General features: G+C 39.7%; 2 protein-coding genes across 3 annotated transcripts; one reads left to right on the top strand and one right to left on the bottom strand.

Annotated features, from left to right (window-relative positions):
- Positions 1 to 1360: 1360 nt before the first annotated feature.
- LOC144704115 (bZIP transcription factor TRAB1-like) lies at positions 1361 to 7380 on the top strand. Its single transcript, XM_078576363.1, has 5 exons — positions 1361 to 1381; positions 2121 to 2827; positions 5265 to 5336; positions 5529 to 5558; positions 6997 to 7380. The coding sequence occupies exons 2-5, from the start codon at positions 2132 to 2134 to the stop codon at positions 7069 to 7071; spliced, it is 873 nt and encodes a 290-aa protein (XP_078432489.1). The 5' UTR covers positions 1361 to 1381; positions 2121 to 2131; the 3' UTR covers positions 7072 to 7380.
- A 500-nt stretch (positions 7381 to 7880) lies between these two features.
- SBP1 (S-ribonuclease binding protein 1) lies at positions 7881 to 11656 on the bottom strand. Of its 2 annotated transcripts, XM_078576362.1 has the most exons (5): positions 11495 to 11656; positions 11269 to 11381; positions 10467 to 10744; positions 9212 to 9767; positions 7881 to 8487 (listed from the first exon to the last, which is right to left on the bottom strand). In XM_078576362.1, the coding sequence occupies exons 1-4, from the start codon at positions 11557 to 11559 to the stop codon at positions 9240 to 9242; spliced, it is 984 nt and encodes a 327-aa protein (XP_078432488.1). In that variant the 5' UTR covers positions 11560 to 11656; the 3' UTR covers positions 7881 to 8487; positions 9212 to 9239. The 2 variants fall into 2 exon arrangements, with proteins under 2 accessions (XP_078432488.1, XP_078432487.1); XM_078576361.1 differs by lacking the exon at positions 7881 to 8487 and having other exon boundaries at positions 9068 to 9767.
- Positions 11657 to 25038: the final 13382 nt, after the last annotated feature.

Here is a 25038-nt window from a genome sequence, read left to right as displayed (position 1 = left end):
TGTTTCTTCTTACATTATTTCTTCTTCCATGTTGAAAGGACTGAGGAGAGGGAGAGAGAGAGAGAGAAGGGCAACCAGAAGGGCACACTGATGAAAGAGAAATAGGTTGATTGAATGGAGAGAGGGAGAGAGGGAGAGAGGGAGGAGAGAGAGACTGGAAGAACGAGAGTGAGACAGTAGAGATAGGGAGTCACATGAGAAAGAGAGAGGGAGACAGAGGAGAAAGAGCTTGAGAGAGAGGAGAAAGAGAGGGGGACAGTAGAGATAGGGAGTCACATGAGAAAGAGAGAGGGAGACAGAGGAGAAAGAGCTTGAGAGAGAGAAAGAGAGGGTGACAGTAGAGATCGGGAGTCACATGAGAAAGAGAGAGGGAGACTGAGAAAGAGCTTCAGAGAGAGGAGAGAGAAGGAGAGAGAGACAGAAAGGGGGAGAGAAAGACGGACGGAGAGGGGAGAGACAGAGAGAGAGAAGGGGAGGGAGACAGGAGAAAGAGCTTGAGAGAGAGAAGAGAGACAGAGAGAGAGGGAGAGAGAGAGAGACAGAGAGAGAGGGAGAGAGAGACAGAGAGAGGGGGAGAGAAAGACAGAGGGAGAGGGAGAGGGAGAGAGACAGAGAGAGAGGGGGAGGGGGAGAGGGGAAAGGGCGTGAGAGAGAGAAGAGAGACAGAGAGAGAGGGTGAGAGAGACAGAGAGAGGGGGAGAGAAAGACAGACGGAGAGGGGAGAGAGAGAGAGAAGGGGAGGAAAACAGGAGAGAGAGGGGAGAGAAGACAGAGAGAGAGGGGAGAGAGAGACAGAGACAGGGGGAGAGAAAGACAGACGGAGGGGGGAGAGAGAGAGAGAGAAAGAGAGACAGAGAGAGAGGGGGGACAGAGAGAGAGAAGGGAGAGAGACAGAGCGATGGGGAGAGAGAGAGACAGAGCGATGGGGAGAGAGAGAGACAGAGCGATGGGGAGAGAGAGAGACAGAGCGAGAGAGTCGCAGGAGAGAGAAAAGAGCCGAAAGAGACTGAGGGAGAGAGAGACAGAGAAAGAGAGATGGAGAGACGAAACGGTAGGCCCACCATGTGAAAGCATGACAGAGCGGAAAAAGGCCCCTCAACCATGTTTCCGAGCTCCATTGGCCAGATTCTCCATCAGAACCGCCGTCTCCTCCCTTCCTGCCACGTTGCCTTCCATCTTCACTCTTTCCATGGTCCGTGTCCTCAGAAACAAGAAAGAGAGAGAGAGAGAGAGAGAGAGAGAGAGAGAGAGCTGATTCATGAATCCCGAGAGCGAGATGGACTTTTAAAGAACCGACACTTGTCCTCCTCAAATTAGAGAGAGAACCGAGCAAGGCTCGACTCTCGAGCCTCAACCCCCCAAAACTCCACGGCGAAAACAGGTAACTCTTCCCCTCTCGCTAATACTCTTTCCGTTCTTGGATGTGCGCGGAGATACATATTCAGTAGTCTTCCCGGCAAGTCCCAAGATTACCTCTTTTAGAGAGCAAATATCCTAATCGTTGTTCCAAGATTACCTCTTTTAGAGAGCAAATATCCTAATCGTTGTTCCAAGATTACCTCTTTTCTGGCAACCCAGCTGACCCAAGAGGAATTTTGATCTTTCCTCACATGGGTTCCTCCCCTTTCGTCTCCATCATGGATCTCAGAGGCATTTCTAGTCTTTCTTGGAAGTCCTAAGATTAACTCTTTTGGAGAGGGGAAGTCTTCTTCTCTCTTTTTTATAGGCAATCAATCGGACCCAAGAGGAAGTCCCGAGGAGTTTCATGTTAAAATTTTGATCTTCCCTCACATGGGTTCCTCCCCCTTCGTCTCCGTCATGAGCCAGGGGTGGCTCAATAATGGATCTCAGAGGCATTTCTAGTCTTTCTGGAAAGTCCTAAGATTAACTCTTTTAGAGAGGGAAAGTCTTAATCGTTCTGCCTTTTTCTTTCTGGCAACCAAGCTGATCCAAGAAGAATTAAGACTTTCTAGTTATGATTTTGATCTTCCCCTCTCATGGATTTTAGAGAGAGAAAGTCTTCATCTTTCTTCCTTAATCGAAAATCCAAGCAGACCCAATTCGAACCAGGACTTTTCTAGCTAATGGGTTCATCCCCTTTTGTCTCTGCCATGAACTAGGACGCTCAACAATGGATTTCAGAGCGATGGGCAAAGGCGGAGAAGCGAACTCTTCCGGACTGGTCCGGCAATCCTCCGTCTACGGCCTCACCTTCGAAGAATTCCAAAACTCTCTCGGACCCAGCAAGGATTTCGGGTCGATGAACATGGACGAGCTTCTGAAGAGCATCTGGACGGCGGAAGAAGCGCAAACCATGGCAGCGCTCTCCGGCGCGACGGGTTTACAGAGACAGCCATCGCTGACCCTTCCCCAGACGCTAAGTCAGAAAACCGTGGACGAAGTCTGGAAAGACATGTTCAAAGAAGGGGGGGTGTTTATGCAGCCCCAGCAGGCAATTCAGAAGCAGCCGACGCTGGGGGAGATAACGTTGGAGGAATTTCTGGTAAGGGCGGGGCTAGTGAGAGATGACACGCAGAGGGTGGTCTCAAATGGGGGGTCTTTGGTATTTGGGGAGGCGTCGGGGGGGGTGGAGAGGGTGACGGTGGCGGCGTTGGGGAGTGGGTATGGAGGGGGGGAAGAAGGGGGGATGAGGGGGAACGAGGACTCGTCGCCGATGTCTGGGGGAGGAGGAGTAGGGAGAGAGAGAGAGGGGGGAGGGAGAGGGAGGAGGCATGGCGGGGTGGGGCTGGAGAGAGTGGTGGAGAGGAGGCAGAGGAGGATGATCAAGAACAGGGAGTCCGCTGCCCGGTCTCGCGCTAGAAAGCAGGTGAGATTTCTTTTCGCCACCCTCTTTCTCTCTCTCTCTCTCTCGCTCTCTCTCTCTCTCGCTCTCTCTCTCTCTCTCTCTCTCTCTCTCTCTCTCTCTCTCTCTCTCTCTCTCTCTCTCTCTCTCTCTCTCTCTCGGTAAACCACGCTCTCTATAGAAACTTGTCGCGTTCTCTGTCAACATCTCTCACTTCTCTCTCTCTTTCTGTTAACCTCGCTCCCTAGAGTTTAGAAACTTCTCTCTCTATAAACCTCGATCTCTTTAGAAACTTGTCGCGCTCTCTCTCTACATCTCTCACTTCTCTCTCTCTTTCTGTATACCGCGCTCCCACCTAGAGTTTAGAAACTTATCGCGTTTTCCTGGACTCTCTCTCTTTCTCTGTAAACCTCGGTCTATCAAGAAAATTGTCTTGCTCTCTCTTTCTCTGTAAACCTCGGTCTATCAAGAAAATTGTCTTGCTCTCTCTCTTTCTCTGTAAACCTCGGTCTATCAAGAAAATTGTCTTGCTCTCTCTCTACATCTCTCTCTCTCTCTCTCTCTCTCTCTCTCTCTCTCTCTCTCTCTCTCTCTCTCTCTCTCTCTCTCTCTCTCTCTCTCTCTCTCTCTCTGTGTAAACCTCGCTCTATCAAGAAAATTGTCTTGCTCTCTCTCTGCATCTCACACACTCTCTCTCTCTCTCTCTCTCTGTAAACCTCGCTCTATCAAGAAAATTGTCTTGCTCTCTCTCTACATCTCACACTTTCTCTGTCTCTCTCTCTGTAAACCTCGCTCTCTCTAGAGTTTTGAAATCTATCGCGCTCTCCCCGTCTCTATTTATCTGTAAACATCGCTCTCTCTAGAAACTTGTCACGCTCTCTCTACGCCTCTCGCTCTCTCTTTAAACCTCTCTCTCTCTCTCTAAACCTCTCTCTTTAGAGTTTTAGAAACTTATCGCTCTCTCGCTCTCTCTTTAAGCCTCTTTCTTTAGAGTTTTAGAAACTTATCGCTCTCTCTCTCTCTTTAAACCTCTCGCTCTCTAGAGTTTTAGAAACTTATCGCTCTCTCTTTCTTTAAACCTCGCTCTCTAGAGTTTTAGAAACTTATCGCTCTCTCTCTCTCTCTTTAGACCTCGTTCTCTCTCTAGAAACTTATCGCGCTATCTCTCTGCATCTCTCACTTGCCCTCCTCTTCCAAACCTCTCTAGTTCTCTCTGTCTAGAAACTTCTCTCTCTACACCTCTCAGTCTACCTTACTCTCTGTATCTGTCTCATATCAAACTCTATGTCTCTCTGCCACGCACATACCTCTCCCTCTACATCCCACACTTCCTCTCTCCCTGTTTTTCGCTCTCTGTACTTACCCTTTTATCTCTCTTCCTTTTGTTCTCTCTATCTTTACTGTCTTCTCCATCTATCTCTCTATCTCTCTCTCCTCTCTATCTGACTCCCTATCCGTTTATCTTCTTACTACCATGAACTCCAATCTCTCTTCTCTATCATCATCTTCTCTCTTTGGATCCCACTCCATCTCTCAACCCATCTCTATCACCATCTCACTCTCATTTCATCTCTCTATCCATCTTAGTAAGCACCATGTCATCTCTCTCACTCCCTCTTCGTCTCTCTTTCTGTCTCTATCAGCATCTTCTCTCACACAAACACTCTTTTCTATCCATCTTGATGACCATCCTCCTCTCCCCTACTCTCTCTCGCTCTTGCTCCATCTCTATCTCCTTCCTTTCTCCCACTCCATCTCTCTATAACCATCATATCTCTCTCTATCCTACTCGATTGCTCTATCCATCACCATCTCTATGACCATCCTATATCTCTCTCTCTCTCTCTATCTCCCCTTCTAGACTATTGCTCTATTCATCCCCATCGCTCTATCCATCTCTATGACCATCCTATATATCCCTTCTAGGTTGCTCTATTCATCTCTATGACCATCCTATCTCACTCTCCCCCCCTATTAGATTTCTCTATCCATCTCTATGACCATCCTATCTCACTCTCCCCCCTATTAGATCGCTTTATCCATCTCTATGACCATCCTATCTCTCTCTCCTAGTCTATCTCTTTCCATCACCATCTCTATGAGCATCCTATCTCTTTCTCTCTATCTCAACTATTAGACTACTGCTCTATCCATCACCATCTCTCTATCCATCTCTATGACCCTCCTATATATCTCTCTCTCCCACTTGAGTGCTCTATCCATCACCATCTCTATGACCATCCAATCTCTCTCTCCATCACTCTCTCTCTCTCACTTTCTATCTCACTATTCATCTCTTTCCTTCTATCGCATATGATCTATTAAAAATTGGTGACGGCTTTATTAAAAAAATGACTTTCAATGGGACTCGATCCCTAAAAATTTTTTAAGCGGATTTTTTTCTGAATTTCAAAAAATATTGCTTAAAATATTATAAATATCCATATTGATTAAATTGCAGGCTTACACCATGGAATTGGAGGCAGAGATTGCAAAGCTCAAAGAACAGAACGCTCAGTTGCAGAGAAAGCAGGTCTTTATTCCTTACTGGCGAGATAGTTTTCCATTTCTGAAATAGTATAATCATTGAAATGTTTATTTTAAATGAATATCTGGTTTTCTTTTTCCTTTTATTTTGAAAGAATATCTGGTTTTCTGCCGGGATATGTGTGGGATTAAATCAATGGTATTTCTGTTTTTTTAATATTATTATCTGATCTTGCAGGAGGAGTACCTGATGATGCAGAAAAATCAGGTTTTTACCTCTTTTTTCTATGAATATAGAATAGTTTTTTCTATCTCGATATTGCTTTGATCATCTACTCTTGGTAAGTCTCAGCCGTTGAGTTGTTTTCTTCAAAATCCTTTTATTATATTTTCTCTCAAAATTTCACATAATTTGGAAATTTCCAATCTTAGCTTCTTTATTAGTTCCCACTTTTTTTGCTAGTACGATAATATCAGCGTAATTATGGTTATTTGCCGTAATTATGGTTTTGATCTCTGATGTCGGGTGACCTTCTCTCTTTTTGTTCAGAAAAAAATATGGTTTGTTTGTCATTCTGATAAAATCCATATCTTGTTCGTACCCTTGCTGATATTCATCTTTAATAAATCTCTTTCCCCAATTTGATCGTCTCAAAATTGCAATTTTTTTCCAGTTTCTGTCAAACTTCTTGATGTGAACAATGAATCATTGAAGCGTTTGAGCCCATCTGTATCTTATATTGTTTGTCCGTATTTTCCTGAATGTAAAATTAAAATTAGCTGAGCTTCTCGTGTTTTAATCGCAAATTTTCTGGTTAAAAATAATGTAGTCTTCACTTGACACAAAATAATATTTCATTTGAGCATTAATATATGCGCAGTTATTTGGGTTCTTGGGTGGAGATAGGCTTTCATGTATAATTTTTATTTTGTTTATGCATCTCTTCCTTCCCACTTTTCATCATATGATGAGATTTTCAGTGAAAAACCTCTCTATTTGTCACAAAACTTATGTTATATTGGTGAAAAATGGGAAGGAAAAGATGCATAAATATAATAAATAATTTACACGTGAGCTTATCCCCCATGAACCCGAATAACTGATCATATATTAATGATTAAATAAAATATTTTTCTCTATCAAGTTAAAACTACATTATTAGATATTAATGCTGGTATTTGTGAACAAAATCTACTTTCTCTTAGCTTCTTTCTTTAATTGGTTTGACAACCTATGATCTTCTCCTAATCGTTATATTTTTACTGTAAAACTACTCAAAAATTCTTTGTATTACAAAAAACATATTGTTATCATCAATTTGTTCTTCTCTCTTAGATATTAATGCTTATATTGGTGAACAAAATCTACTTTCTCTGAGCTTCTTTCTTTACTTGGTTTAATAACCTATGCTATTCTCCTGATGGTTATATTTTTTTATTGTATAACTACTCAAAAAATCTTTTTGTTTGCAAAAAAACTTGTTTTATCATCAATTTTTGTCTTCTCTCATATATATTAATGCTTATATTGGTGAACACAATCTACTTTCTCTGAGCTTCTTTCTTTCCTTGGTTTAATAACCTATGATCTTCTCCTAATGGTTTTATTTTTTATAGTAAAATTACTCAAAAAAAAAATTCTATTTACAAAAAAACTTATTTTTATCATCAATCTCGAGGCTTTGCTGATGTGTTGATCTGACTAGGCAATGGAGAAGATGAATCAGCCACGTGGACCTAAAAAACATTGTTTAAGAAGGACATTAACAGGGCCATGGTAGAACAAGAATTAAAATAGAAGTGACACGTGGCAGCATGGTTTGGCGCTTATTTCTTTCTACAGGGTTCAAGTCAAGTAAAGTCAAGTGTACATAAGTGTAAGTTTAGTGGAGGCGCCTTTCTTCTCTCAAATTTTGGGGCTCTGCATAAATTTTCACTCCAAATCCACCTGTTTCTCTCTCTAATTGTTCTGCTTTGTTATTTCATAAACCCAAAATTGTACTCTCAAGGGGTAATCAAGAGATAAGGAGAGACGCATTTTTATGTAGACATTCTGTTTATGAACTTGAATCAGTATTTGGGATGTTGAAGCCCTTGAAATTTTATGCCTTTAAATCAAAAAAATTGAAAGTTTCATCTCTTAAATTATCACTTATATCTAACTCTCTCTGTTAGGATATGTTAACTTTTAATCTTTATTGTCTGACTTGATATTCTCTCCACTCATCTCTCTCTCTGCCATTATCCATTTCTTAAATTATCACTTATATCTAACTCTTCCTGTTAGGATATGTTAACTTTTAATCTTTATTGTCTGACTTGATATTCTCTCCACTCATCTCTCTCTCTGCCATTATCCATATCTTAAATTATCACTTATACCTAACTCTTTCTGAGAGGATATGTTAACTTTTTGTCTTTACTGTCTGACTTGGTATTCTCTCCCCTCGTCTCTCTCTCTGCCATTATCCATCTCTCTCTAGAATTCCTCTATATGTAGGAGATATTTTTTTCATCATGTATTGTATGAAAATACATGAGTGTATGTTGAATGTGCTCTTTTGAACTCATGGGTTTGTCCCCATTTCTCAATTATGATTAATTTTTGAGGGATTCCCCCAAGAACACGAGATAACATTTGTAAAACTGGAAATTTCATGATGGGGAGTTTATATCTATTTGAGTTTATATCTATTTCACGAGATAAATTTCTGTTTTCAACAACTGAGTTATTCCCTCTCTCCGTTTCTTTCTCCTTTTTTCCTGTATCTTTATGTCTCTCTCACTACTTTTTTCTCTTTTATTTGTCTTTGTCTCTTTTCCTATCTATCCTTCTCGTGATATTTCACCCTTTCTCTGTGTCCACTTCTGTCAATAGATCTTTGTTCCTCTCTCTCTCTCAACCTTTCTCTATTTATCCCCTTTCTCTCTCTCTTTCTTTCTCTCGTCACATCTCTCTCTCTATCACCATCGTTCTCTCTATGTGCCTCCCTTTTATCCCTGTATCTCTCTAACTTTGTAAAACTGTATCTCTTCTCTTCTCTGTTCCTTTTCCTGTAAAAACCACGGATTGTAAGACCCTTTTACTAAATTTTTTGGATATGCCGGATACACCAAATGTTTTTCTCAACTGGCTAACAATCATTAAACCAAGGACGGAAAAAACCTCAGTTTTTCTGGCACTCAGTATGCATCACCTAGAGAGAGAAACCATCAGAGAGAGACAAAAATTATTCTACCACTTTAAGACCAAACATGTAAGTTAAAACGTTTAAAAAATATTGCCCAGGATGAAAACTTTTTACATCAATCAAATTTAACAGCGTTTTTCAGGTTCATGGTGAATGATAGATGGTAAGGGAGAGAAATTTAAACTATCTCTTCCTCTTTATTTTTTAGGGTCAGATAGAAATTTAAACCATCATAAGAGAGAAGTTTTTATCTCTTCCTCTTCCTCTTTAATCAGAATTTCCATGAAAAGACTACCAAGGATGGATGATTTCTACATCATCCAATTTGAACAGCATTATTCATGTTCATAGTGAATGACAAATGGTAAGGGAGAGATTTAAAGACACCCATTTTATATATTTATGATCCATTTTGTATTTATTATCAGACAGATAAGTTGAAACCTCTACGAAAAGACACCCAGGATGCTCACTTTCTATATCCATCAAAATTTAACAGCGTTTTTCAGGTTAATGGTGAATGACAGGTGGTAAAAGAGGGACATTTAAACCATTTCATCCTTTTTATATTATAGGATCAGGGATATAACATGAAATATCTACTTGAAGCCAAACCAGGATGGACGATTTCTCTATCATCCAATGTTAACAGCGTTATTTAGGTTCATGGCGGATGGCACATGGTTAGAGATAGAAACTCAAACTATATACATAGCAAACGGAATCATACCTGGAATTGATAACTTGATGCAGAATTATCACATAAAAACCTCCATGCCAACGACCTTTGAAGATTGACAGAGCGGGCAGAAACCAAGCTTACCCTCGCAGTTCTTGCAGAGGCATAGATGCCGGCAAGGCAATAGGAGCATGCGCGCTTCTCTGATTTGGCAAAAACTGCAGATGAGCTGCCCTTTTGCATCCTTCTTCTCTCTAGAAACCTGACGTAGATCTTCGGCCTTGACATCGCAACAGGAGGCGGTGTCGTCGACCTCGCTATCACCGCAGCCTTCTCTGCTGTTCCTACTCTGAGCCAGGACTTGCTGGAGATGGAGATTGAGGGTGGAGATAACGATCTCGTTGTCGTGGGCACGGTTCTGCCAGCTGGCGACCTCCGCCGTCAGCAGCTTCATCTGCTCCTCGAGCTCCTTGTTCTTCCTGTTGATGCTCTCGACCTCCGATTCCTTCTCCCGGAGGCGGCGGAAGATTCGATCCTCAATCGACGTCAGCATCGCCAGTTGCTTGGCTTGGATCTTCTCAAGAACTGCCTGCCTCATCATCTCCCCCTGGGGTAAGATGGGTCATCGTTATCTTTGTTGATCTTCGTAGATCATTACTTATCTTGACGATAGAATTCAAAGATGAGTGATGATCAAAGAATTCAGAAATCTACAGGAGAATAAGCAGGAAACGGATGAACAAAAAAGATCCATAATGACAATGATAATGATGTCCAGGTATTTGATGAAAATTTCTGATCAGAACTCATTGCGTTGATGTTAAATAGGAAAAGAACCCCAGTAAATAAGTGATGATCAACAAATTCGAAGAATTTGGAGAGTGAAAATAGGAGATGGGCGAAAAAAAAGACCCATGATGATGATGACGACGATCCGATTTGACGGAGAATGATGTCCAGGGTTAAGATGGATCAGCGAGAATCTTTGATGAGATTTGCAGGTCAGAATTTAACGCACTGATGTTTAATGGGAAGAGAAACTTGGAAAATGGGTGGTCTTCAGGGGATTAAGCTGGAGATGGATGCGAAAACAAAAAACCCACAATGATGATGGTCCATTTAATATCAAATAAAAGATTATTTTGAGTGATTCCGAGTTTATATTCCATAGATTAAGCAATAGGAATGCATTATGAATCAAATAATGGTAATTGAAAAGCAAAATTTCTGGGAAAGAACTTCCGAAAGGGTTTGACTGGGGAATGAAGAATTGGAAATCGGAGACAACATAGACGACGGGCCAAACCTTGCTCTTCAAGAAGCAATCAAGCTCTGCTTCCTGCCTCTGGAGCTCTCGACGAACCTCGTCATCGAGCATCAAGAACAGCGACGAAGATTCTACAGATGACGATGCTCCCCCCATGTTCCTATCATACAATGCCAGACCTAATCCAGTAGAAACAGGGCGATTCTGCGAGTTGATGAACATTTGCTCCTTCAATCTCTTGTTGGGTGGCAGCGGGAACAGCGACAGCGCCCCCTCGCCCCACCCCGTCTCTGGAGCGATCCCATTAACGTGCATATCTACAAATTCACAGAAAAATCAGCGCAAATTAACGATAATTTCAACTTAATTTTGAAGGGAAAAAAACAAAATGGCACATGAAAATCGACAGGGGGATTACATTAACGTGCATATCTACAATTCCCAGCAAAATCAGCGCAAAGTAACAACGATTTCAACTTAAGTTTGAAGGGAAAAGAACAAAATGGCATATGAAAATCGAAAACGGGATTACATTAACGCGCATATCTAAAATTCCCAACCATTTTGACTTAATTCTGAAGGGGAAAGAACAAAATATAAGAATAAAATCGAAAGAGGGATTACAGTAACGTCCGCATCCAAAAATCCAAGAAAAATCAGCAAAAGTTTCAACTTAATTTTGAGGGAAAGAACAAATTAGCAGACGAAAATCGAAACAGAGACTACATTAACGAGCATTTCTATACATTCCCAGCAAAATCAGACCGAAGTAACCAAAAAAAACAACTACATATTCAAAGAAAAGATGAAAACAGCAGATGAAATTCGAAGTAGGGATTACAGGAAGAAGGGTTTTGAGGCGGGTCTGCGAGTCCGGCGAGGTTCGTCAAGGCGATCGGGGAGGCCGAAGGTGCCGCCGCAGCGGTCGATTGACCGTCGATCGGAACGAAGTTTCTGAGACGAATCATAAGCTCGAAATCAACAAGAACAACAACAAAAACCAAAAAAAAAAAGAATTTCAGAGATGTGATCGAAGTGGTAAGAAGCTCTTTAGCTCCTTATCATACCTGAAGGGAACGGACTGTGGCATGGCGCTTTCCCGAAGCAGCTGAAGCTGCTGCTGGTAGGCCATGGCGGACCCCTAGAGAGAGAAATAAGAGAGAGAAAGAAGAGAGAGAAATAGAGCTAGAGAGAGAGAGAAAGAGGGAAAGGATGAGACCGTGTCGCGACGGTGGGACATTATACGGGTAAAAATGTCGCGCGGAGTAGTAGAACGCAAAAAAATACAAATTTTAGAAATATATTTATATTAATATGATTGAAGGATTTATATCAATTTAATGCCTGTGTTCCTGAATTTTATTCTAGTGGACAGTAAGACTTTATTCCCTTCTATGTTGATGTTATGTAGTGTTTTATGAAGCATTTAAATGGATCAAAAGTGATGTTGTGTTAAATGGCAGTGTCTACTTTTATCTTTCCCTTTTCGTCCTCTCTCGTGAATCACTGCACAACATTTGAGAGGAAATACTTTGATCACTATGGAAACATTGAAATATATGGGGGTTTCTAGATATTTGGAGATTTTCTCTTGAGAAATGCTTTTGGGAAATATGATCATAAGAGTAAAAGACAATGAAGTGGCAATTATTCAAAAAATAGTCATGTGTCAGCCGCAAGAGTTCATGAATAATATTCTAAAACACAAATAGATTCATCATTCCCCAAATATCTTGAGGTTCATTTAAACCTCACATAAGTCAAAATTTAGGGGGTTTATGCTTTTTTTTTAATTCAGACTTGGCCAACAATATTTATGAAAAAAATTCCACCTAATTACTCTATATCAAATATAGGTCAATTAAGTGGTCCATCAACATGGATCAAGGAATGTGATTACTTAATTTTTCTAGGCATATAAATGGTAGAAATATATTTAGATGTGAAATTTTAGTTTAATAAAATTTTCTGTGTGTTACAATTTTATGTAATTTTAAATAATTTACATTCAAGTAGAAAGGGAATTAATATGAATAAATATATTTTATATTATCCCCAAGATTTCATTAATGGTTTAAATGTGAAAATGTATCATATATTATTCTAGATAATATATTCTAGATAAGAAATATGTCTTTTAGGGTTTAGAATATTTAACGATTTTTATGAATCGCAGTTGCAATATTAATGAATTTATAGGAATTATATCATTTAATAATATTTACTGTAATTTATTTCATATTTTAATTTAATTAAAATAACTCAATAGTATCTGACCAGCATGATGGCAGTGGCAGTTGGCGACCTTTGAGCACGATAGTGTGTGGAAATGATAGGATGATCGATATTAACCAGCTTAGAGGGATCACGGGGTTGCAGATCTCCCTTGGTCGCTGAACTTCCCTGGTTAAGTCTGGGGGGTAAGCAAATGGGGTTGCAGGCAGGTGACTGAAGGCATGACTTGGATGGGAAAATAGAGGAGTTTTTAATCAAATTTTAGTGAAATAAACTAGAGTTTTAGTGTGGGCTTTAGAGAGATAAAGTGTTGAAGTCTAAATAAGGAATGTTGTAGAACGGGTGGATAGAGAGAGAGATTTGAACAAAACGAGAAGAAAAGTGGAGGACATGGATGGGGACAATGGAGACAACGTGGATCTGAGCACACAAAATGGTGATACCTGTATCTAAAGCCCCCAATGTTTCTTCCTCAACTTGGATCCTTATATTTTGCTATCCACAGATGTTTTTCATGTAATAATAGGATGAAGAAAATAAAAAAAAATCAAAATACCAACGTAAACCAGGTTCCTATAGAGCCTTGTCGTATTGGGTGGCCAGTGCTAGAGCACATCTAGAATGAGGGAAATACATAGAAAGAGATGAAAATAATAGTTATATATATTCCCATTCATGAAGGTAATTTGTGGAGTTAATTTTAGTGTATTTGTAAATATAATCTGCCTAAATTTAATAAAACTTGCTCAAATATGTATAGTACATGTGAGGTCGTCTTCATAGGGACTGGCCTTTAGAGGTTAACCCAAACCTTGAGTTAGGTTTAGGGAAGATAAGATGATGAAGTAAGTGATTAGAAGAATTAAGTATGTAATTACATAATATAATAAATGAAGCATGAATAAGATACGATAGTGATAAGGTAGAAGATAAGTGTTAAACAGAAATAGGTGGTAAGAGTTATAAAGGAATGGGGAAAGCTAGAGAAGAAAACTTTATAATATACAATAAAGTAGCTCCCTTGAGCATATCCTGAGTTCTGTTCCACTGCGCCAGTCTATCAAGCTCAAATAAATTAAGCTCCAATTTGTACTTCCTCGTAGATTCACACAATTAGCCCATAGGGGCGTTTTAGTTGTTTTCTATTATGTATTTCCCTTTAAATAGGGATGCCCTCCCATTAGGAGGGCAGCCAAGAAGATATAAGAAAGAAGTTCTTGTCTCCCCTCTCCTCATCTAGGTCTGGTCTCCTTCTCTCCCTCTACGATCCCCTGCCCTCGTGATCGTCTCTACCTCACTATGTCTTCAGGCAACTCGTCCCCAGCCGATCCCTACCCCCTCAGCTCAGCTTTCCCCTGACCATTCCTGTTCTCCTCTCTTCCCAGGAACTTCTACCTTACCTCGTCCTCTACCCTCCCTCCGATACGAGCCCAGATCAAGGTTTGTGTCATATCGCATGTGTCGCACTTCAAAGACTCATCCTCGTCGATAACCATCTCTACCATAGAGTCGCTCTGATGTGACACGACGACTGGCCCCCGGCTGTTCGGGTTCCACTAAAGAAAGCCGAACTAAGAATGCACTGAAATGCAAAGTAGTGATGCGAATATTTAAGAAAATGCAATGAGAAATACAACGGAAGTCGAATGATCCGAGATGAGATCCAATTGGACAACACCGGATAGGTTATGGCACGGTTAAGGCTCCCAATGATCCGAATGTTCAGTTCGCAAGCCGACGTGATGGGGAACGTTCACCATCCATGAATGTCCTTACCGTCTCCATGAAACAAAATGATCCAATATCGACAAATAAAATCCTAACTCAACCTTGGTGGCTAACATATATTTCGTATCAAACTCTCTCGAGGCAGCGGATCAGTTGTAAGATCAGCACTGAAGAAAGTAATTAATACTATAAAAGAAAAGGGGAAAACGGATTACCTGTGGGCACAATTGGGGCGCAGAGTAGGTCACGATTTTCTCGTCAATGAGGAGAGTCAGAAATCATATAAGCAACCGGTCTTCGTCCGGGCATGAGACGGCTGAATTGATCAGAATCAACAACGATAGGGCATCATCGCGGTGATGATGATGATCAAACAGCAGTCCTAAGGAGAAACTTGTTCAATCACAAGGATTGATCGAAGCCAGTATTTTTGTCGTGATTGAACGATCGCAAGGATTGCCCGAAGCAGGTTGTCAAGGTCATTCCAAATGTGAAGATAGGAGGCCGCTCTGATAAATTATGATGCTGTCGAGGATTCTCTTGACGGCGGTAAGGCCATTGTGCGAGATTCCGCGACGATTCCTACCCGCCTGTGGAAGGAAAAAAAACAGATGAGATAGGGTACGGAGCAAAACCACCGATTTTGCTGGCTCTCCACACGATTCTGGGTGTAGTTCGATGTCCCAATTGGCAGAGCTGTCCACCGTTAGACGATTCTCGATGTCCGATTATCAGTCACTATAGCTCTATCGGCTCAATGGTAATTCTTCGGTAAGAATGATCAATAAAACGATCTTTCAGGGCCACCATCGGAGGTTCTGATGTCGCCTAATTGATTTACTGTCGATCGACTTCCACCGGAGGTTCTGATGTCATCGAGAGTCACAAATGTTCACCTGTCGATCGACTTCCAGAGGAATAGGTGAGCTTCTTCAGTTCTGCTACGATGTATCTTCTTCTTCTTCTTTCAGAAAAGGAAACCAAACACGATGAACAAAGAATAACTGCCACTTTCACAAACGAGATCTGGGTTTCTTCAACAAAGACAAACTTCCTATCCCACGTCCACTCCTCCCCTCTTATTAGACATGGTTGTTCTGTTCTTTTGGTGCAAATTTGTGCGAATTGTTCGTTCTGTTTGGAAAACTGAACAGAACAAAAACGTATTCAAACAGAACATCGCATAGACCTGTGTTCTGTTCTTTTCTTCGCTTTGTGCGAATTTTAGTCTAATTTTGTGAAAATTTGTGCAAATGTGCAAATTTTGTTCGTTTTTGAAAAAGAAAAAGAACAGAACAAAGAACAAGGCCCTGTGCGGTTCTTTTGTGCGAATTTTGTGCCCACGTCTAGCTCTTATAGAGGAAAAGTGGTAGTTGTGGGATGGCCCTATTGGGCCCCCTTTTAACAGAAAGCCTATTGGGCTTCCCTTAAAAGGACTCTTCAGGGGAAGAAGAAGCCCATCATGGTTTTCTCCCCCTAAAGAGGACAATTAAGCAGAATTAAATAAAATAAAACATGCAGGAGGCCAGTACTCACGCAGGAGGGGCCTCCCGACAACCCAACAATGACCAAAAATAGAAAATTTACATAAAGACACTTGACACGAACTAAGCCGACGACGCCGCTTCTCAAACCTGATAGTGGAACTGTAGATTCTTCACGTTGGCTCGGGCTTCACGATGCGGCTGACGACGGGTCAGGGCACGATCGACTGGATGGTCTTCCATCACACTCTCACCTATGACAGACGTCATGATGGCATCACTTGCTTTGTCTACTACGACCACCAAATAAGGGATGGAAATATTCTTCGTTGCCACTTGAATGATGATTTTAACTATACGGGCTTCACAATAAATATGTCACCAGAATTTGAAGCATTTGTATTTGCTGTGAAATTTCCTTACAATGATGGTCATTGTACTTTTATTACTTCCAACATCATCAGTCCTTACTAGGCACATTGAAATGGAAATGATGTTTAAAATAATTTCTATCAACTAAAGGTTATGAGGAGAATTAAAAAATTGACCCTCCACTCCAATACAATTTCTTCTTGCGCATCAATGAGGATCTCGCACAAGGTCTTACCATCATGTTTTTTGTTGATTTCTCAAATGGAGAAGGGAACACGCCTGCAATATACTTCCAATGAGCATCAATCCACTATGCAGCAAAATAGACCACAACCATTCTCCACCTTCCATACATATGATGTTCTCCACTTGACATTGGATATCATATGTTTGATCTCCAGCTTCATTATTTCATATCGCTTTAATGATCAAGACTCGACGACCAATGCACTAAGCGGATCTTGGCCATTTTTCATAGTTTACAGCCAAGTTTCATTTTTAGGCGTTTAAATAAACCCAACATTATGGCAAGTCTGTGAGGCAAATGAGTTGAACAATGACATCCTTTATCGCATCTGGCATCCATTTGTCTATTGCCTTAGATACCAGACAATCCATCATCCACGATGTCACCAACATGGAGTTGCATGCTACCACCACCCTTCATTTCATCATTATTTTTGGAGGACTAAATTTTAAGTGTGGATAAAACACACCTGTAATGTCATATGCTGGTGGCTTCACTTTGACCACGCTTTTTTGTGTTTTTAGCACGAAAAACTTACACCCGTATACCATATCCCTAATACGCCTCCTATATTTAAGTTTCAGGGAACATTTTGCTCAGCTGCATGACCCCAACATGTTTGTGGCCTTATCTACTGGCTCTATTTATTTTAACCACCATCTGGGACAATGAGATTTATGTCATTGACCTGAAAACTACTAGGGTGTACATTAAAACCTATATATTATTTAAAAGACATATCTCTTGTGCGCAGGGGAAGTGCGACATAGGCCTTTTTCACTATCTATATTTTTCCTTTCTACTCGTCCATTCCTTTTTAATTTAATTCATTATATATTCATATTTAATCTCTTCCTCTTTTGTCTCTTCAACTTCTACCTATTTATATCATCTCTTTATAACTATATGTAAGGAATATAATGTCTCTTTTTTTTAACAATATATTGTCTCCTTTAGATAGATAGCTCTCTTTTCAGTCTCATATTTGAAAAACAAAGTTATTTACAAAGTTAATGAGTCTACTCAAAACCAACTGTTATTTTTATAATTTAGTTTCCATTGAGAGTGAATATACTTAGAAGTTTTGATTTTAGATTAGTGTATGAATTTTTTGGATAAAATTGGTGATAAAGGTGATGTAATGTTTTTTTAGAAAACTATATAACATTGTGTGGCAGATGACATAGTTAATCTGAGCATCATTCAGTTTTTTATTAAAATATGTTTTGGCGGGCTTTATTTAGTCATACCACTAGTTACAAAACAAGATGCACCACACATTACTTTCAGTTCCTTATGAGAATCATGTAGTCTTGTAAGTATGGTTTTAGTTATCCAAGCCTTATTTTCCTCAAAGGGATTATCAACAGAATCAATCCACCCAAATGTTATCTTTCTTAAGAAATAAATGAGAGGGTCCCTGATATAGCAAACATTGTTGATAAATAAGCATTGGAAGATAGATAGGCCGTGAAAACTTTAAACATCGATAATATTTCAGGAGTTTGTCCATTTTTTAATGGTGTACATTAACAGGTTGTGAATTCATGTACTTCCTTTTGTTATTTAAGTTAATCCCGTAGTTTTATCACTCACATTAACTATTTCCTTTGTCTCTATAACATTTGTAATGACACCAAGCCATATTATTTATATAGTTCACTTTTTGTCTCTAGATATCAGAAATCCAAATTCAAATATCAGATTTTTAAGATAAGATATTATATAGCATTGAAATTTAGAATTATAATTTTTAGCCCGCTAATGTTGTCAAACTAAAGCTGTAATAATCATAAGGTTTATAAAATGGTAGATCACAGATTCTTAAATTGAAAACCTGATGATCAAAAAATGTAATGTCATGGACTTGCAGATTTGAAGTTTAGGTAGTGGCATTGCTGATAACCCACAATCTAAAGGACAGATAATGCAGAGGTGGATTTTGATAGCCGAGAGGCAGACGGTATGGACATTGTCTAAAAGGAGGTCCGACAAGGTGAACATCACCGAAGAGAAGATAGCAGTGGGATGGACTTCGCTGGAGGAGACAGAGATGAACCGGTTTGGTTATACTTCCTTGTCTGCCATCCTAAAGGGAGAGCTACTATATTTAAAAGGAAATACAATGATAATGGAAAATGACTCAAATGCCCCTATTGGACTGAACTGATATCTAGTCCTAAATACAACGGGGATCATATCAAATTGCAAACCAAATGCTTCAGTCGCAGATCAAAATTTTGAAAACAATATCAGATATACAATGTTTTAAACTTTAGTAGAGGAGTTCAGAATTGGCTCATTAAACGTATCAAAACAAGTTCAAAGGATTTCCAATTTTACTGAGCAGAGATCTTCTGAAGTTGCAGAAAAGACTCATTCAAAATTTCTGAGAAACAGCTTTTCTATTTGGGGAATACATTTGGGGAAAACAAGATCTGTAATCTATGGAGATCAGAAATGAAATATAGAGGTAATGAATCAGAGAGATGAACTGAAATTCAAAGAAATGTATCAGATTATGAGAGGGGGAATCAAATCAAAGCCAGTGAAGATCTGAAAGAGAAATTCGAAATTTTCAGATCAAAAGGATAAACTCGAAATTATACATCAGTAAATATCTATTTAAAATTTCAAAATTGCATTTCAGAGACAGAGATTTGAGAAAAGAACACCAGAGAAAGATTTGAAATTTTAGATAAAAACAAATTCGAAATTTGAGAAATGAAGATCATAGACAAATTCGGAATTCCAGATTAAAAACGGATATTTTACATTTCAGATTAGAAAACAGAAATTCGAGAAATGCAGATCAGAGATAGAAATTCGAAATTGCAGATCAGAAACAGAAATTCAAAGTATCAGATCAGAGAGAGATTTGGCATTGCTGGAGAAAGACAGATATATGAGAAATGAAGATCGCGGATAGATTCCAAATTGCATATCAGAAACAGATTCAAAATTCTAGACCAGAAATATAAATTCGAGAAATGCAAAAAAGAATGAGAAATTTGACATTACATATCACAAATATAAATTCGAGATTGTAGATCAGAAACAGAAATTAGATTTCAGAAACAGAAATTCGAAATTGCAGATCAGAAACAGAAAATAAATTTCAGAAACAGAAATTCGAAATTGCAGATCGGAAACAGAGTTAAATTTCATAAACAGATATTCGAAATTTCAGATCAGAAACAGAAAATAAATTTCAGAAACAGAAATTCGAAATTGCAGATCAGAAACAGAATTAAATTTCAGAAACAGAAATTCGACATTGCAGATCAGAAACAGAAAATTCGAAATTGCATATCAGAAACAGAAATTCGAAATTGTAGATCAAAAGCAGAGATTTGAGAAATAAAAGCATTCGATTATCTGTCAAAATGGCACCGTTGCCGGGGATAGAATACTGGTGGCTCACTTAATGGTCAAAGCTGTTCACCAGTATCCCAGGCAACGTTGTCATGATTTAGGTTAAAACTGCAAGATGTTTAATCTTGCATACTTTCTGAGTTGTGCTATTACAATATATTTTATTTTGATTGTAATTTTTGTTTTGCTTTGTTTTTGTTTCTCGACCCAAGTTACATTTGTTTTCGTTTTGTTATTACAATATGTTTTTGTTTAGTTTTTATCTCATCCAGTGTTAACTGAAATTAGATTGGATTTATTAAGAGAAAACATTTATGTTCTCTTATTCATATACTTGCTGTCCATTATTCACATACTTTTTCCACTTTATTTTTAGTCTTATTCATATATTTGCTTTCAATTATTGCTAAGAATAAAATTTCTAGGAATAAAATTTATTTTCTAATTCTGGATATTCTCTTTATTCGATATTATATATTATTTTTTATATAATTCTGATGATCTTACCCTTATTCGAGAAATTAAGATATTTTACTCAAGGGTTGAATTTGTGAAATAACAAATATTTTAATGTTTGAATTGACATATACTTTTTTCCTCTGTGATTTCAATTCCTTAATTTATCTTTGGATTATTTATTTCATGCTCAATATTTTACCATAACTTTAACTTGTTTGAGAAAGATAGGCCTGACAGAAAGCCAACCAATATATTGACTTGAAGTAATTGAAATGAATTTTACCCTCAAAGAATGAGAAATCATAGACCTCGGCTATTTAATTTGAAATTATGATTTTCTAAAAAAATTCCACTTAACATAGCACCGCCATGAGACTATTCTTACTTAGGAATGAAAGTATTATCTGCCACATTAAGGGATAATCTAACAGGACCTAAGACCAACATTTTAATTTTCTAGTAACTAGGTTTCTTATTACTGACATTAACTCCACCACATATAAGGGCTTTCCTTAAATAGTCATATAGTTAAACTCATATAGTCGTATATACTGTCCACTAATGTAATGGGTTTCCTTAAATAGATTTGGCTTCCAATGAAGGGCAAAAAGTTAATGAACCCCACACTAATGCCTATCCATGAACAAATAGGGAAGAAGCCTCCGTTATTACATCCCCATAGTATTTGGGAGTAGGATCACATTGTCATGTCCCCATAGTTGAGTGAATGGTAGGAGATAATCAAATATCATCTATGTATTATGTCACACTCTAGTGAATGTACTTACACCTCATGATTTCAATTTCATACTAGATGAACCTCTGACTATACTTCTAACTACATTTTTAGTATCACCTGCTGAGTATTGCTAATTATTATGAAACTCTCCAGATTATTTGAGATGTAACAATACACATGCCTCTAGAAATCATGAAAAGTGTTTATTCTCATTTATACTAAGAAGTAGAGCTTAAGAATGGTTTTAGAGCGAAGATTTAGACCTAAAAAATAAGCAAGACAAAACATGAAAATGTCCAGGAAGTGAAATCTGTTCATTATTTTGTGGGGTATTCAAAGAGCTTAAATCTGTTCATAAAACCAGATTTCTTTGTTTGAATCCATTCTATAACGTTTTCTGCTTGTTCTCTTCCAAATCTATCAGCTATAAAAAAACTAAAACACAATAATAAAGGAAAAGGCGGGCAAAAATGGCACAGGGAAGAGTGAGGCTTGATATGTATGCAAAAGAAAGAAGATAAAAAGTATTGTCTGATGAAATGGCTAAAATGGATTATGTTTTCTGAAAGAGGGTCTTTTCAAACTCTATTCCCCCAAAGGTTCTTTAAAATCATAGAGTATAACAACTAGTGGAATCGTGAGACCTCCAAATATTCGTTATTAACTCAATACCTGCAAATAATTATGCACAAAATGAGGTTTTGTTTGAAATATTTGACCAAATATGAAATGGCATATTATCTCACTATATCAGAAAATAAATCTCAGAAAACATTGTCTCACTTGTTGGAAACAGTATAATTCTGGTTGATGCACTCCATGATTTTTATAAAATCATATTTATATCTCACATATGTTGAAAATTTTGGATAAAGGGAAGGTATAGTATATTCAAACCAAACATTTTAACTCAAAAACAGTTGTTGTATTTTAGCCTTCTATTCAACTATTTCATACAAATGGCATGAGTTATGTGACTGCTGCAAAGATAATTACGAGTTCAGTTCAATTAATAGATTACTGCAAAGATATATGACTTAGAGTTCATCAGTATACCTCTCCTAGAGTTTGAAGTAAAAGAAAAAGAATCATTACTGTCTATTTTTGCTCGCTTACCTGTGACATCATCTCTGATGATTTTTCACCAATGTATTAAATTGATAAGTAATCTATGTGCATAATATAATGAATTTAATTACTAAATTTTCTTTGATAACACCAATGCCTTATTTAAAAGTTTAATTGATGTCTTACTCAGATGTTTGGGAAAAAATATTTAATACATTGCAGTTCAAAAATTGTAAAATTTATGGTTAATCCTCAAAAAAAAAATGAAATCTCCTAAAACAAATGCAAAAAATGCAAGATTCATAAAATCAAGAAAATAATACTCCGATTGCCTTTTACATGCTCTTTGAAGCGTTTTTCAACTGACATTGAATAAATCAGTTATGTATGTATGCAAGTGCAGTAATTCATTGTTTGTGTCACTAAAATATCAACAACTATGCAACTTCTTTAAAGGAATTATGGCATGTTATGCCAATTCTCCAAGGGTATTAAATTTTCCACAGCAGCCTTGCCATCTGATTGATTGAGAGAGAGTGAGAGTGATGAGTGTGTGTGATAGAGATAGATAGAGGGAGAGGGAGATAGAAATGCAGGCGTGAGATATATATTAGATAGATACAAATATATACATGTCTGATATAGAGATAGATAGATAGCCAGAGGGAAATGGAGAGAGGATAGGAGAGAGAAAGGGAGAGAGAGAGAGATTGATAAGTGTGTGAGATCGAGAATGATAGATATATAGCTAGAGGGTAAGGGAGAGAGAGGAGAGAGAGATTGGTGGGTGTTTAAGATTGAGATAGATAGAGGGAAAGGGAGATGCAAAAGGAAGAGAGTGAGACAAATATAAGAAAGAGAGATAAATAAATAGATAGATAGACATGTGTATGAGACAACATAAGGCCCTAACGTATGCACCATTCACGCGCAAAGTTTGCGGGTAGTCCGATGCGTACTTTCCCTAGAATAAACCCCGTATACTAGGGATGAGATCTGAGACTGTCATGTAACCACAACACACACCACGGGCGGTGACGCCCGTTGTTGATACTTAATGCCAAAGCCCTCATGGTGCTCATGCCTGCCGGAACACAGACACAGTGCATCAGGGGGAGGCTGGATGTGGGCTGTTATTGCACGTGTCGTGTTCTGTAGGTACTACTTGCGTAGGGCGAAGCGGTGCACCCAAGAGAAAATTCGTGCGGGGTGCCGCAGCAGATGTAGCCATGGCTTGGGACGCACCGAGATGGATCGGGGGCGCATGGTGTGTCCCACGGGTGGTGTTATGGTGAGCAGGCGCCAAGGCTTTGGGCGTTGAGCACATCGGCGCCAACAAAGACCAAAGTGGAAGAGGTTGGTGTGGGTGTTAGAGGCACACATAGTGCCAAGGTTGGGCTTTGATCATGGTGGTGCTGCGAGTGGACGTCGGTCCAGCTGGAATAGTCGTCCAGCAGTTGCACCTATGGTCACAGTCCATGGGCACATGGAGTGCACGGCCCGGGGGCATGCTTGGAGCGGTGGTGCCTGCAAGTGCGCGCGACGTGCTTTGGGGCCCAGGGCGTTATAGCACTACTTCCTAATAGCACGGGCTACGTGCCGTCTCTACATTCATATACCAGCATCGTGTCTATGTAATGGCTAAGACCACTGATCTCTCTTTACATGTGTAGTAGTAAAATACCTCGGTGTTCTCCTAAGGGCTTAGCCCTATCTCCTTCAAACCCCCAAGCAATCTCAAGCATTCCCAAGAGATTTCCACTGCATGTGAGAAGTCTACCCAATGTTCATGCCCAAGCAATCAATTCAAGCATTGTTCTTAGCTGTGGTGTGACTATTTGGCAGACAAAGATAGAGGTCGAGGGAGAGAGGAGAGAGAAAGGGAGAGAGAGAGATAAATAAATGAGGGTGAGATATAAATAAATAGAGGGAGAGGGAAATGGAAAGACAAAAGGAGAGTGAGAAAGATATTAGATATATAGATTTATAGATAATAATTGTGTGAGATAGCAATACATAGATAGATAGAGGGAGAGAGAGAGAAGGAGATAGAAAGGGAGAGAGAGAGAGAGAGAGAGAGAAGGAGATATAGGCATACAATCGTGTGAGATAGGATTAGGCCCCTAACTAGACGGCATTCCCTGCCCAGAGGCCTGCATACTTATTAGGAGGGCGTGTTCGCATGAGACTCACAATCTCTAATGATTGAGTCCTATTTAGTGCTACGATGCACTGAGGGTGGTGATGGCCAACCTGATCTTTCAGGCCATCGCCCCCGTAGTGGTGATTCATTGCGGACGGTGCGCGTGCCCATTCGCGCTTAGGAGGGATGGATCAAGTGAAGTCGGCGCGTGTTGGGCGCACGTGCCGACATGTGCGAGCACGCAGGCGCCAAGCTCTGTGTGCCAACCCTTTGCAGGAGCGCCAAGCGCCGCGCGCCAACCCTTTGCAGGAGCGCCAAGCGCTGCGCGCGGGTGCAGGACGCGTAGGCCGGGCGGCGTGCCGCGGGTGCAGCGCGTGGAGTTGTGCGGGGAGCCGTGCAGCAGCCGTGCGGGCAGCGCGCGCATTGTGTGTGCGGGGTGTGGGGCGGGAGACATCTCGCCAAGAGACTAAGGCAGTGGCGCGCATTGAGTGCCGAGGCGCCATTGGGGCGTGGTGCCCCCGGGGGTAGTGATAGGCGCGCTGCACCCGGCTTGAGGTGCCGAATACGATGGTGTCGTGCAGTCTGCGCGCGATAGGTGTCAGCACGGGTGCTGGTGGCGTGGGCGATTGTCAAGGCAGGGGTGGCGTGTGTGATCGCCACGCCTCATCTCGTTACTTTGGTATCATCCTTTGTCTTCCCCCATGTGACGATCATGACTACGATGTAACCTTTTATGATATCAATGCAATGACCCTATTCCT

The sequence above is a fragment of the Wolffia australiana genome, chromosome 6 (assembly GCF_029677425.1).
Source record: "Wolffia australiana isolate 7733 chromosome 6, ASM2967742v1".
Lineage (NCBI taxonomy): Eukaryota > Viridiplantae > Streptophyta > Magnoliopsida > Alismatales > Araceae > Wolffia > Wolffia australiana.
Note: the sequence above shows the minus strand (reverse complement) of the source record. Positions and strands in the feature narration are given on the sequence as shown.